Genomic DNA, 13,523 nt, shown 5'->3' on the forward strand with positions numbered 1-13,523 from the left:
AATACTTGTATTTGTAGTTTTTTTTGTTTTTTTTTTTTAGTTTAGAGTTATGTGTAGTTTGTGTTCTGTTCTTTTTTTTTTTATTCATGTGGTCCGATGTAGCACCTTGGTCCTGGGGAAACGTAGTTTCGTTTCACTGTGTACTGTATTGTATATTGTTGAAATGACAATAAAGTCTACTACTACTACTACTACTACTATAGCAACTACTTGGACAGAACCAATCTTGTTATACAAAGACCATGTTCTTGAAACTTGTAGCTTATTGATTTTTTTTTATTCTCCCAGCAATATCAAGAGGCTATCAGAGCTCATAAAGCAGGGAAACCCGTGGAGTTTGCTGACCTTCCTGTGCCACCAGGTATTTAATTTCCAATTCTGCTAGTTGTGTTGTTTGCTTCAGGGTTTTTCTAGGCTTTCAGTATCCTTAGGAAAGCATATCCAGGAGTATGGCAAGTAACGGAGCAGATTACATCTCTTCCCTCTGCAGGTAGCCTTTTCCCTTTTGAAAACTCCTCTGCATAACATTCTACCTACAAATAAAGAAGGGCACATTAAAGAGAGTTTTAAGCTTTACCCACTCCTGGCTATGCAAGGATCTTTTTATAAACAGCATGTGAGAGTTTTATTTTCAGCCTGAAGTATGTCAGTTCATTTCAGGTTTTGCTCTGCTTGATTAAATCAGATTTGTGTTCATAGGGCTGCTAATCAAGACCGCTTGGTCTTGCCATTGGCCTCTGTGAGTGAGTGGAGACTGCTTCCTAAAACACTTTTAGAGAAGCTTCTTTGCCGTTCATAATTTTCTACAGGTAGTCCTTGAGTTACAACCATTTGTTCGGTGACTGTGACGGCACTGAATGAAGGGACTTACAAACAGTCCTTGAAATTCCAGCCATTGCAGCGCCCTCATGGTCAGGGAAAGAAAATTCGGGCATTTGGCAACCAGCTTGCACTTACGATCGGTTGCAGCATCCTGCAGTCACGTGATTCCTGACCTCTGCCAGCTTCCTGAAAGCAAAGTCAGTGGGCAAGCCCGGCAGGGCAGATCACTAGTCTCTTGGAAACATCTTCACCCCACCACTTGCCTTTCTTTGCTTGCTCGCACTACATCTTCCTTCCCCCTGGCTTGCACCCGGCCTCCCTGTGCTCTGTCTCTCTTCCTCTCTCATACACTCACACCCTTCACCTCTTTCCCCAGCCTCCCTGCGCTCACATATGTGCCTGCATCACCCCTCTCAACTCACATGTAGCTTACGCCGGACCTCCCCTACCTTCTGTGGTACCCTCATGCCTCTTACTCCTTCCGCTTCACAACCCATGTTGTGGTAGTCTTGGGGACTATCTGCACTTGGAGAATTGGTGATCCACCAGAACCCAGTGTTGTAATTCATAGTTTGCAAGGTAGCGATAGAATGCGATATATTTATTGCATCCGGCCCACAGCATGCTTACAGAGGCATCCCCTTGATCTGACAGGAAGAAAAGGACCTGTTTGTTAAATTCTGTCCTCACAGTAGCATAAAACTCTGACTTTACCAGTGCCAACCTAATGCCATCCCACAGTGTTGAATTTTCAGTTTTCATTATTTATTTATCAACTTTAGAGACCTCTCAGAGCGACTCTGGCTAACAATAACAATACTGGTTGGAAATGTTGGCAAATGTAAGACGACATATCTGAAGGGGTCTCAGGTCGGGAAAGGATTTCTTAGGTTTTTCAAGGCAACCAATGCCAAAATAGCTTCCATTCATAACCAAAGAGGCTGTGATCTCAGTTGTGCTCCTTTGTAGCACAAAATCTTCAGTTCTGTGGATGGCATCTTGGAAATCCAATTGTAGTTTGTGGCACTCTGAGTAGATCAAACTCTGTAGTTTTATTTAAATACATGAAGAAATTGATTCCTTACTAATTAGTGAGTGAATGACTGCCAAGCGGCCAAGAATGACATCAGGCAGCTGGCAATGACGCCATATTTAAATGAACTATCATTTCACCTTTAGCGTTTTGTCATCTTTGGCAGGTTTCCCTCCTATCCAAGGAATGGAATCTTTGCCAGGAGATCAGAGTTTGGGAGGGATCCTTGAAACAGCGATGAAACTAGCAAACGAGGATGAAGATGCAGAAGAGACAAAAAAGGTTGGACTAAGTACTAGGCAAGATCTTAAATGCTTTCCTCCAACAACACGTGTGTGCCACGGTTGACAGAACTGGGTATAAATTGGGAACAGCTAGAAACCCTAATCAGACCAAGTATATATTTTCACCTATTTGTAGCTGCCACCTTCTCTGGGTGGAATTGATTATATTGTTTCCCTTTTTATTTTAAATTGTGTAACCAACCCAATCACTTCTTAAGCTACCTGCAGCAATTGCACCTTATGCTATAAAAGGTAAAGGTAAAGGTTCCCCCGTACATGCATGCTAGTCGTTTCCGACTCTAGGGGCCGGTGCTCATCTCCGTTTCAAAGCCGAAGAGCCAGCGCTTGTCCAAGGACGTCTCCGTGGTCATGTGGCCGGCATGACTAGATGCCAAAGGCACACGGAACGCTGTTACCTTCCCACCGTAGTGGTCCCTATTTTTCTACTTGCATTTTTACATGCTTTCGAACTGCTAGGTTGGCAGAAGCTGGGACGAGTAACAGGTGTTCACTCTGTTACACGGCACTCGGGATTCGACCCGCCAAACTGCCGACCTTCTGATTGACAAGCTCAGCATCCTAACCCACTGAGCCACCGCGTCCCTTATGCTATAAAAAAAGCCAAAGTGCTACATAGACCAGTCCCACGGCAGCCCTTTATGTCTGCTTTGGTTGGCATTGTTTTATCAGGAGTGCCAGCAGCATGTTGCAGTTCCTGCCACCTCTTGCTGGGGGCAGTCTGGGAGGAATGGAGCCTCTGTATCACAGGATGACTTTCAAAGTTGAGTTGCTACAGAGAAGGCCCTTTTTCTTCTGTGGGTGACAAATGAACTTGCAAGAGACAAAGAAGAAAAAGTTTCCTTTAATTATCTTACTGTGCAGAGGTAGGAAGAAGTTTAATCAAAATGATCTAAGTTTCTCCTTAGCCAGAGCCAAAGACCATCTTGATTGGAAATTATGCCATACTGTACTTCTTACTGTGTTGCACAACTACGGTAAGAGCAAAGCTAGATATGGGAAAATATGTTCCTTCATCTCCTACTCAGGAGTGCTAAATTAATTTCATACACATTTGGCAAGTAAATGTGAGAAGAAGACAGCTTCACTATGTGTCTGCTAATTTTCACTCTTGCATTTACAGAATCTTACAGAACTATAATGTTAAACTCTAGGTATGGAGAAAAACTGACATTCCCAAAAAAATATATATATGGGTATAGGTATGTAGGTCTTGGCGTATTCAGGTCTTTTCCTGTGTAGGATTGAGGGTGTCTTGGTGACGTTTCGACGAGGTCCCACTCGTCATCTTCAGGCTGGTGTCTTCAGTTTCGTGCTTCGCTCCACAAGCACGAAACCGAAGACACCAGCCTGAAGATGATGAGTGGGACTTCGTCGAAACGTCACCAAGACACCCTCAATCCTACACGGGAAAAGACCCAGCTTCTGCCAACCTAGCAGTTCGAAAGCACATAAAAATGCAAGTAGAAAAATAGGGACCACTACGGTGGGAAGGTAACAGCATTCCGTGCGCCTTTGGCGTCTACTCATGCCGGCCACATGACCACAGAGACGTCCTCGGACAAGTGCTTATAAAATGATAAAAATTAGTGTGTTAAAAATAGCAAACATTTTAAAATGATATAGAGTGAGAGTCAATGAAAATGAGGTACATATGGTTATGTGAAAGAGAGTCTTGCACCTTTAAAGATAACTGAATTTGATGCACTTTGTATGTTAGCAAACAGTGATTTGAAATTTAGCAGCTAAAGGGAGCAAAACCCACCACAAATACCACGGAGGTAACATAAGTATGTATGTATGTTTTCCTAGCAAAGGTGTGACTTTGTGTTTTTGGCTAATTATGAAAAAGTCGGGAGGAACGAGGTTTATTTTTGAACGTGGGATTACTTGAATAGAGGAGGATGTGTGATTTGAAATTGCAAGAGTAGACAGGTGATAGAAACCAATAAATAGAAAGTTTAAAAGCAAATCTGAAAAGCTTTTAGAGAACAGTTCTTATGAATTAGAGTTGAAAACTATCCAGAAGTTCTGTGAAGTGAGATATGACTGGGGAAGGCAGCTAAGTGAAATGCAGCGAGTGGGGTCTTCAACTCTCCTACCCACCACCAGGGAAAGTGTTGACTGGTCTGGGGGGGGGGAGGAGGAGCAATCTTATTGCTGAAGGGTGGAACAATGACTGTCTCCTGCTCCTTCCCTCAACCTCATACATTATATATTGAGGGATTCTTGACATCCTAACACAGCATGTGTACACTTGTGCTACTTGAAGCAAACCTAGTAGGAACCTAGGCACCGTGCCATTTTCCACTTTGCCCTTCAGGGCCAGACCTATTCCAATAACAAGGACTCACCAAAAGGGCTCTTGCAAAAGATCAGTATTCTGCTTGGCCTAAATGGTCATAACTGAGGGTTCTCCTCTGTCTTCCTGAGAGCTGGGATGGCTATCTTTCTCTTAAAATAGCACTTTGATATAGGGCCTTTTTTAAAAAAAAAGCAAATAATTATGGTTGAGAAAAGTAGAAGGGGAGGACAACAGATAAAAGTGGACAGAGTGGGTCAAAGAAATGCCAAGACTACTCTTTGAAGAGATTCAAATTATGACTATGGCAAACATTTGTGCAGGTAACAGGAGACAGATCTGTCTTGCTGACACCTAACTAACTTGTATGCATATATTAATTAAGCCCAAATATTTGAAGAATAATTATTGTTCTTTTTTGCAGTTCAGCTGATAAGAGGATCATGTCATCTGTGTAATCTAGATTGTAGCACGGAAGACCACGTCACTAGAGTGGGTAACCTAGTGCCCTGTTCAGAGGTTTGGGGTTCAAATGATCCTCAGGCCTGGCCATTAAGAAGGTGGTCTGTTCTGGATGAAGTAGTCTTCCTTCTAAAGGAACAGATGTGTGGTTTGGGAAGTGTCCTTAATGCTAGTCTGTCACTGTAGGCACAGGTAACCGTATTGGTAAGAAAGATCTGTACCGCTTCAGCTAATGCACCACTATGACCCAACCTGGATCAGATTAGCTTTGATCAGAGATTCATACCATAATATAATCTTGACTGAATTCCCACTCATCCTTTGGCGATCTTTGGAAATGCTCCGGAAGGTACAACAAGGGCATTGTAAATAGGATAATAGGGACCAAATAATTTTGGTCTTGGAAATGCTGTCCTAGATCACTGTGATTTACTGGGCTACATTTAAAATGTTGATCAAGATTGACAGATCCCAGCACCATCCATCTCAAGCATTGAGACCGGACAGGAAGGCTCTGCCTCTGGCCTATTAGAGAGTTTAGCTTTCAGGAGAGCGACCAAGAACAGAACCTTCTCAATGACAGCACCCCAATTACGCAACTTCTGAGGAGTGTTTCTTTGCCCCACCCCCACCCCAATTTATCCCTTTTAACATATAATCAGCTACTCCAGGATCTGGGTATCTTTTAGATTGCCTGATAGTCTGCGTTCCTTGTTTCTTATAATGAACTTATTTTGATTTTTTTGTAATATTTATTGCTTTAAAACCTCATTTGTTTTATTGGGATGGTTTCATCTTTGGGCTCTTCCTCTGAGAGGAAGAACGTTATAGAAATAATGTTCAAAAGAAGACTGAAATAAATTTTAATACTATCTTGACATACTAGAGAAAAAGATTAAAAATAATAGAATGAAATGTAATTGAGAGAAATACAAACTCTGTACATACGAGGGTCAGAAATGAAGTGCACGCGTGTAGATGGGAAATGCCAGGTTTGGCAATAGTATTTTTGAAAAAGAATTTGGAATAATTAAGATAATTAATAATGAAGAGGCAAACATCCTGTTGTGGGAGTTCCTGGAGGTTTCTAAATAAGAGATTGGACAGCCATTTATCTGGAATGATATAAGGTCTCCTATTTATGTAGGAGGTTGTACTGGAACACCGCCAAGGTCGCTTCCAACTCTTATTCTGTGATCTGGATGGGGGGGGGGCAAATGCACTTTAGAAGTCAGAGAAAGTAATTGTTGCATTTTGTTCTGCACAGGTCAGACCCACTTGGAGTATTCTGGCTAGTTCTGAGTACCATACCTAGGAAGAGAAAATGAGAGCAAGGATGATCAAGACTGGGCACTAGATCCTGAAGAGAGATTTAAGTGTATTTTAGGGTGTATGCTGAGTATGTTTTTAGCCTTGGGGGAAAAAAGATGATTGGGGGGATTTTTTTGCACTTTTCAAATATCTGAAAGGATGTGACAGAGTAGTCAAAGCTCTCGTTCCTGCATGGAATAATGAGTTATAGAAAAGCAGATCTCAGCTGAATGTTAAAATAAAAAAATGGGGTATGAGCAGTTTGATAGTGGAACCAATTACCTGGAAAATTAGTGGGTTCCTTTTCAGTGGATGTGTTCCAGCAGAGATTAGACAGCCATCTGTTGAGGATGTTTTAATTTGGATTCTTGAACTGAGCAGGTGGTTGGCCTTGCTGATCTAAATTGCCCTTTTGCAGTTCTAGGATTCTGTGATTTTATTGCAGTAATACACTTTTCAGTAGACGCCACTGAACGCATCTGCCATACCTCCAGTACCGTTTGGACTTTTTAAACTGTTGAATATACCATTGTATATTCAATCAGAAATGAATTGGTCTGACCCATCAGGGCAGTTTTTGGTGCTGAATCACCTAAGGAACTACTTCATAGACGTGATCCTTGCTCTTTCAGCCTGACACCTCTCCACCGTCGTCCAAGCCAGCCCCTTCAGTGCAGACGAAGCTGCCCCATCAGCCAGGCTCACAAGCTGCCTCTTCAGCTTCAAAGCCAGCACCCACTGGTAAAAGCGCCCCAAAGGTGATTGCAAAAGGTAAGTGTGTGTTTTATTTCACTCGTTTCCTTTTTCTTCTGCATCATCTTGCCACTGGTGTCCTCAAGCCAGTCAGTAATGTAAAATGGTGGCTTGCATTCTATGGAGTCCATAAAGATTGTGAGTCAGACAGGGAAGAAGAAAGCAGGCAAATTCAAGTATCTGCTCTGTTGCGCTTTTTGCTGATGATCAAGTGGTTGACTAGGATGGACAGAATTTCTCAAGAAATTTCTCCCATATTTGGCTACTGGTGCAACTCTCCAGCTACATGTTACTTCCTTGATAGGTTTCTCCCTGCTTTCTCCCATGCAGTATGAAATTATACCTTTGCTTTTGTCACGAAAGTGATAATTTCCCTCCTGCATATTTGTGTATCACTTCTGCCCAAGAAGAGGTATCTAAATGCTTTAGCTAGATAACTAGGATGACCTTCACCATTGGGTGTTCTTGTTGGGAGTATATCTTCTTGGTGTACACATTCTTCACTCATTCCTCCCAGAAACACACACACACACACTTACACACCCATCACACTGGGGCAACATAGCAAGACCTGAGAAAGGGGACAGATTTACAAATATTCAAAATCATCTGAGTATATGTCTTCTCATACCACCAGCGCTGTTGTTAAATGGCGATTGTTTTGCACAGAACATGACCAAATTAGTGCATGGATTGTACGACGAGTTTCCCACATCCACATGGAAAATTTCCTTTCTTGTGTTTAGCAATTACTCTGAATAGTATTTCGTCCCTGCAGCTCAACAGCAGCTGACATTCTTAGAAAACCGGAAGAAGCAGTTGAAACAGGCAGCTCTCCGAGCAAAGCAGCAGAATGACATTGAGGGGGCCAAGCTGTTGCTATGTCAGGCCAAAGGGTTGGACCCCATGATTGAGGCATCACAGAGCGGACTCCCAGTCGACATAAGTAAGGCAAGTTGTTTTCTGTCCATCTAGGGAGGGAGAATGTCCCTTGACTTGTAGATGAGCTGTCTGACGACATCCCACTTCTTTAGCCTAATCTTCTTTCAAGCGTGAAGCAATTTTGATGGCAGAAATTGGAGTATCTGGCTTATGAGACTTCCAAGAGAACTTCATTTAAAATGAGTTGGCAACTTTTTCAGTTCAAGGAAATGCCTGAAATCTGATGATATTTTAATGATCTCATACAAGAATATTGTAATCTTAGAAGGTTTTGGCCAATTGAATGTTTTCGATTAATCTGAGTGCCCGCAGCCAGGATTTTACTCTATTTTGCCCTTTTTGATTTTAAAGAAATGAAGGGGGGCTGTTAAAATCTTCATTTCAATTTAGGCATGGCCTGAGCTTTCAAAAGTACAAACAGAGGTCATGTTTGTAAAAAACGATCATACCAATAGAATCTGGGCCAGAGCAAAACAAATGGATCTGACCCAGCAGGGCAGTTCTTATGTCAGGCATGGGAGCTGAGTCAGATTGGAGGACTGGCCCCTTCACCTCCATGGATATGCCAGATAATGTTAGGGGCAGGGCTTTCAGAAGGAAAGCTTCATCTCTAGCCAGAAGCTGCACCCCCAAGGCTTTTTTGTTGTTGCTTAGTACCATTACTCTCAAATCCTCCTGCAGAGAGGGCTTGGCTTTCTCTTTGAAGGGGGAGAATGGAGCCTGGGCAAAGTTGAGCTGATCCTCTTAGTGCTGATTGGTTTTAATTCTGTCCTGTGTTTCCCCCTTGAGGTGTGAAAAATGCCAAACAGGTTTAGGGGAATGTTTAGGGGACATTGGGAGTTTCACCTGAAGCCCGACAGGTGGATCAGAGGCTGGGATTTGAGCCCATTGTACTCCCTATATTACATTCCTCTGGTCCCTTGTCAGAAAAGGGCCTCCAGCTAGGCATGTTTTTTATATATATAAAAGTTTTATTATTATTTTTAAAATTACACTCTTTAGTGCTTAGTAAACAACATGTTTTCTGGGTCCAAATATTTAACATTAACTTCTTCAATATAAATCTGTTCAATACTACACAATCCAGTATCCCTGATTCTCGTTTCTTCTCCATATTTTTTCCATTTTCCCTTCATCACACCATTACAATTTTTGGTACTGTTAATGTATACAGAGGTAGATATAAGCATCTTCATCATATTTAATATCATACAAATAATAATATCGATTCATAAATAAATAATGCCAATTCATTAATAATTATCCTGTTTTTTGTGCTCTTGTTAAAGTTTGATTTCCCATCAGTATTTGAAATATCTTTATCAGTTATGATTTTCTCAATATTAATTACATTTTATAGCCGAAAGTTTATTCAAATCAATCCTCCTCTTATCTTCATATTTCCCATATCAAAAAAGAGAAAGAAATGCTATCTTAATTCTAAATCATAGTTTTCATTATAAAAGTCTAATTATATCTAAGGGTCTTCCGTTCTTTTATACAAATAAGTATTTAAACATGCCCCCTCTAAAAGGTCAAATCTTCTGTTTTTTTTAAATCGGACTCTTGCTTTTTTTCTTTGCCAAGTCACTTTCCAAGCCAGGGCAATTAGATCACCCAGGAATTTTCTTTCTATTTTTGTAAAATTTCCTTGGCTTGAGGAAGAAAATTTAGGTAGGGTATTTTTAGGCGGGAATTCCATCCGTTTATATTCCTTAAACAACTCCCAGTTCCTTTCTCCCTCTATTTCTCTTTTCATTCCCTCTTTCCCAAGTTGTGACATTTCCCTTAACGGCTCTATATTCCCTTTTTAAATACTTTTCCTTGCCATCAGATACCCCTTATAAACCTAAGGGGTTAAAGGTTTTTTGCATTTTCATTGTTATAGCTAAGTCTTGCATTATTTTGTTTGCATATAGTCATTTATATTTCCCTTGTTTTATCTCTTCCATCTCTAAATCCATTTCCTCTCTTTTGTCTTCTGATTTCTGGATTATTTATTCATACGTTGTAGTTGTTATCTGGGACCTTTCTAGTTGTAGATTTAATTTGGAGATTTGCTCATTTATATTGTCTAAATTGCTTTTAGTCTCATTATGATTTATTTTTATGTCCTCTTTGCATTCAACAATTGTTTGGTGAATTAGTTGGAACATAGAATATATTTCTTTCTAAAAGGTGTTTGTTTTTTCTTGAGGCATCATTCCTGGAGATAGATTTTCTGGTCTTTAAATGTATCCTTTATAATGCAATAGATTTCAAAGTATAGGTTTAGTTCTGAAAGCAATATTTTATAGTAATCCATTGTCTCAAGTATTCCAAAAATTGTCAGTCAGGCAAGGCAATCCAAAGTGTTCGAAATGTTCAACCTCTCTGAAAACAGTTCAAAAGGCTCTCCCAGCCAGGTATAGTCAAAGGTCAAAATTTTCTTTCTCTCCCACTAGCTCTTGAAGTTAAAAGTCCAAGCTCAGTAAGTATTTATAATCCAAGAAGGTCAGGATGATAAGTATGCCAAAATATTTTCCTTTATTGCCAGCTTTTTCCCCAAGGTAGGAATCACCAAGCAAAGCAAATTATGGTGCTATACACAAATCTACCACTAGATGTCATTCAATGTACATTTTCCACTCTTAAAACAAAGGATTGATTTCTTATACTTCACCTCAAATTTTTTAAAGAGAAAATCTTAACAGTTATCTCGGTTCTCAAATTTATCAAAACTGTAGCTTTATGTTTCTTCTACTTATATTGTTGTATGTTTCTGTCCCCCATAAAATTAAAACGCTGCTTCCATTTACATTCGGAAGTTTTTAGCTTCTTGGGATCCTTTCCCAGGAAATTCAGTTGTAAAATAGTAAAGAAAGGATCAGTATTCTCACCCAGTTGCAAACATGCTGTTTACAATGTATTAAATAGTGCTTTTTTTCCCCTTCGGTTGTCAGCAGCTAATGGCCGGCCACAGGAATGTAGCTGGTCTTTTCCCTGCCGATTTGGAGGGCTTTCCTTGGATCGAACTGAAAGACCACCACCTCTCTGTGATCAAGAAGGCACCTCTCCTCTTCATCGCCTCTTTGGGGGGATTTTAGGCCTTTTTCTGGGCCCCCAGCAGGGCAAAATTGGGCACGGAAGGCAGAGCCCTGCCTTCCTGTGTCCCGTTCCGTGACACAAACCAGAAGTCCCAGCTAGGCATTTTTTTAAAGTCTCTGTCTGGTGCAGAATATTTATGCAGATCTCCTCAGGATAAATCCCTGAAGTATAGCAGTTCATCTGTATGCTTTCTTCCATGACCTAGAAAAGCCTATATCATTTTTTGTAGAGATTGATTTGGCTTAAGTAAAACAGAGCTACGATATGATTTCCCCTTGCTGGGATACAAAAGGAGGCATCCATGAAGGCATAGTATTTTAGAAGTGATTAATTCCAATGTTTGCTTTCTCCTTTTCTTCATTTAGGTGCCCTCGGCTCCCATGAACAAGGAAGAATTCATGCTTGTGCAGCGTGGTGGGGCCAACATTTCCCCAGCAACAGCTGCCCGATACACTGAGCTTGTGAAGCTAATGAGACAGCAGCATGAGGTAATAAAAGCCAGGCTGAAAGAGATGTCTCATCTTCTAAGAGATGAGACAGAATCCAGAAGAGATTCTAACTTTTCCTTACTATGTATATAGTTCTTCCTGAACCCTGGAATTGTAGTTCTTTCATTCTTCATCCAAACCATTTTTCTGATTGTTCTTTTTGGATCTTGGGCAGAAATGATGGCAGTGGTCTAAAGGCCCTCTCTCTAAATGTGATGGACTTCAACTCCTAAGTTATTCAGGGAGCTAGCCTTTGGTTATAATCCAGTACATCTGGAGAAGGGTCTAGCCTCTTTGGATGACAATCTGATTTTGGCTATTTTTTATAGGAGGCAAATTTTAATGGTAGCAGCCACATTTGTTATTTACCTGTCTTCTCAGTATGCATGTGTGTGTACATTTTTGCGGTGGGAAGTGAGAATTTCATCCAAAGGGATGTGTGGAATTAGGTGAGAAAACATCTCTGCATTCTTCAAGCAGTTTTTCTCTCACCAAACTCATTTTTGGTATAAACTGTGTTCAGGTAAAGAGTTAGGTGGTAGACTGGGAGTGGGTGGAATTGCTTGCCTACTTGCTATTTTTGTTTCAAAAATCCTCTTTCACATATGGAGCAGATGTCTGGGCCAAACTGAACTTGGTCTCTTAGGTTGTTTACCATCCCAAAAGATATTAAAGAAGTTATTGTTTAAGGAAATAATTTATCTGGAGGAGGTTCAGTGGTTTTTAAAATAGAAATTTTAAAAAAGAAAACTGCCCAAAGACATTCACTTGATTCTCATTTCATTGCTGTTCGGTTACATCCAATTTTTTAATGAACCAATTTCAGCAGGATTGTCTGTTAGTAAGAGCTACTTTGAGTACTTGTATAAGCTTATGTTGTCACTAACAGAGATCTCATGTAGCAACTTGGACTTCTGTTGACCCCTTTTTGATTTACCTTTGATTTTCCCAAGTATTAGGAATTACTCCAAAGACTGTTCTCTTCAAACTGTGTGTCCAAAATATCAAGCTTTAGCTTCCTTATTAGTTTTCCAGTGAGAAGTCCTGTTTTTCTTTATGTAGAATTAAATTTGGATTCTTCTTGTGATCCAAGGTATTCTCAACATTTTTCTCCAGTACCATAATTCAGAGACATCTATTCTTTCTCCAGCTTTTAAAGTCAAGTGTTAACAGTATTTATAATTTCTCTGCATTTTGCCTAGATCTGTGATATTGTTTCTCACTAGCACAAGCAGTCCACACTTAATGGTAGTAATTGGACAGGCAACTCTATGCTAAGTGACGTGATCAGAAAGCATGCTATCAGGTGACTGCATCAACCTACTACAGCAGTTGCAATAGTTTTGCTTGGCACAGTTAAGCAAATCCTGCGTGGCCATTAGATGTGACATCACATGATTGCCATTTATGATCTCCTGCTGGCTTCCCCATTGACTTTGCTTGTCAAAACCAATACCAGTACTATTTGTATTTCCCCTCTGCTCTTCCCTAGTCACTTGTTGAATACCTCCCATCTTGAAGTACCATGCCAACATAGTGTTCTTGTCATTTCCCATTCCACTGGATTGTATTTAGTCTGTTCCCCCATCTGTGATGCACCCATCCTGGGTCACCCTTCTTTAGGATCCACGCCCAGCAGTAGAGCATCATTGGGATGTGCAAGCCCCTTCAGCACTATGAGGTAGCAGTTCCTGAAATACTGTTTGTGATCTTATGCTTTGAAAATATAAATGTTCAGCTCATGATGTCTAACAATTTTCAAAGTGGTTGGTTTTTATGTTCTACATCCTGTGCTGTTAGCTTGCTGTGCATATAAGGATGCCAATTCATTGAATTCCACTTAGGGCGAATAAATTGCAGCAGTGAGATAGGCCAACCGAAGGTGAAACAAGAACAAAATTGAGGACAGTATTTCTTTATCTCCTCGCCCCCTCCCCCATAGTTTCTGACCCAATAGTCATTTGATTCCATGATTTGCAATGTTCTGAACTCACAGAGCTATCTAGAGTTTACTTTAGATT

The 13,523-nt window shown here is 40.6% G+C and overlaps 1 protein-coding gene across 3 annotated transcripts in view; it reads left to right on the forward strand.

Annotated features, from left to right (window-relative positions):
- The window catches only part of CC2D1A (coiled-coil and C2 domain containing 1A), a 56,374-nt gene that overhangs the window by 21,653 nt on the left and 21,198 nt on the right, over positions 1–13,523 (forward strand). For all 3 annotated transcript variants that reach the window (XM_083356779.1, XM_083356781.1, XM_083356780.1), the window contains exons 12-16: positions 289–361; positions 2,022–2,137; positions 6,865–7,003; positions 7,764–7,936; positions 11,380–11,502. In XM_083356779.1, the coding sequence (XP_083212905.1) occupies positions 289–361; positions 2,022–2,137; positions 6,865–7,003; positions 7,764–7,936; positions 11,380–11,502 (624 nt within the window). The remainder of the gene's footprint in view (positions 1–288; positions 362–2,021; positions 2,138–6,864; positions 7,004–7,763; positions 7,937–11,379; positions 11,503–13,523) is intronic.

This window comes from Vipera ursinii, assembly GCF_947247035.1.
Source record: "Vipera ursinii genome assembly, chromosome: 2".
Classification (NCBI taxonomy): domain Eukaryota; kingdom Metazoa; phylum Chordata; class Lepidosauria; order Squamata; family Viperidae; genus Vipera; species Vipera ursinii.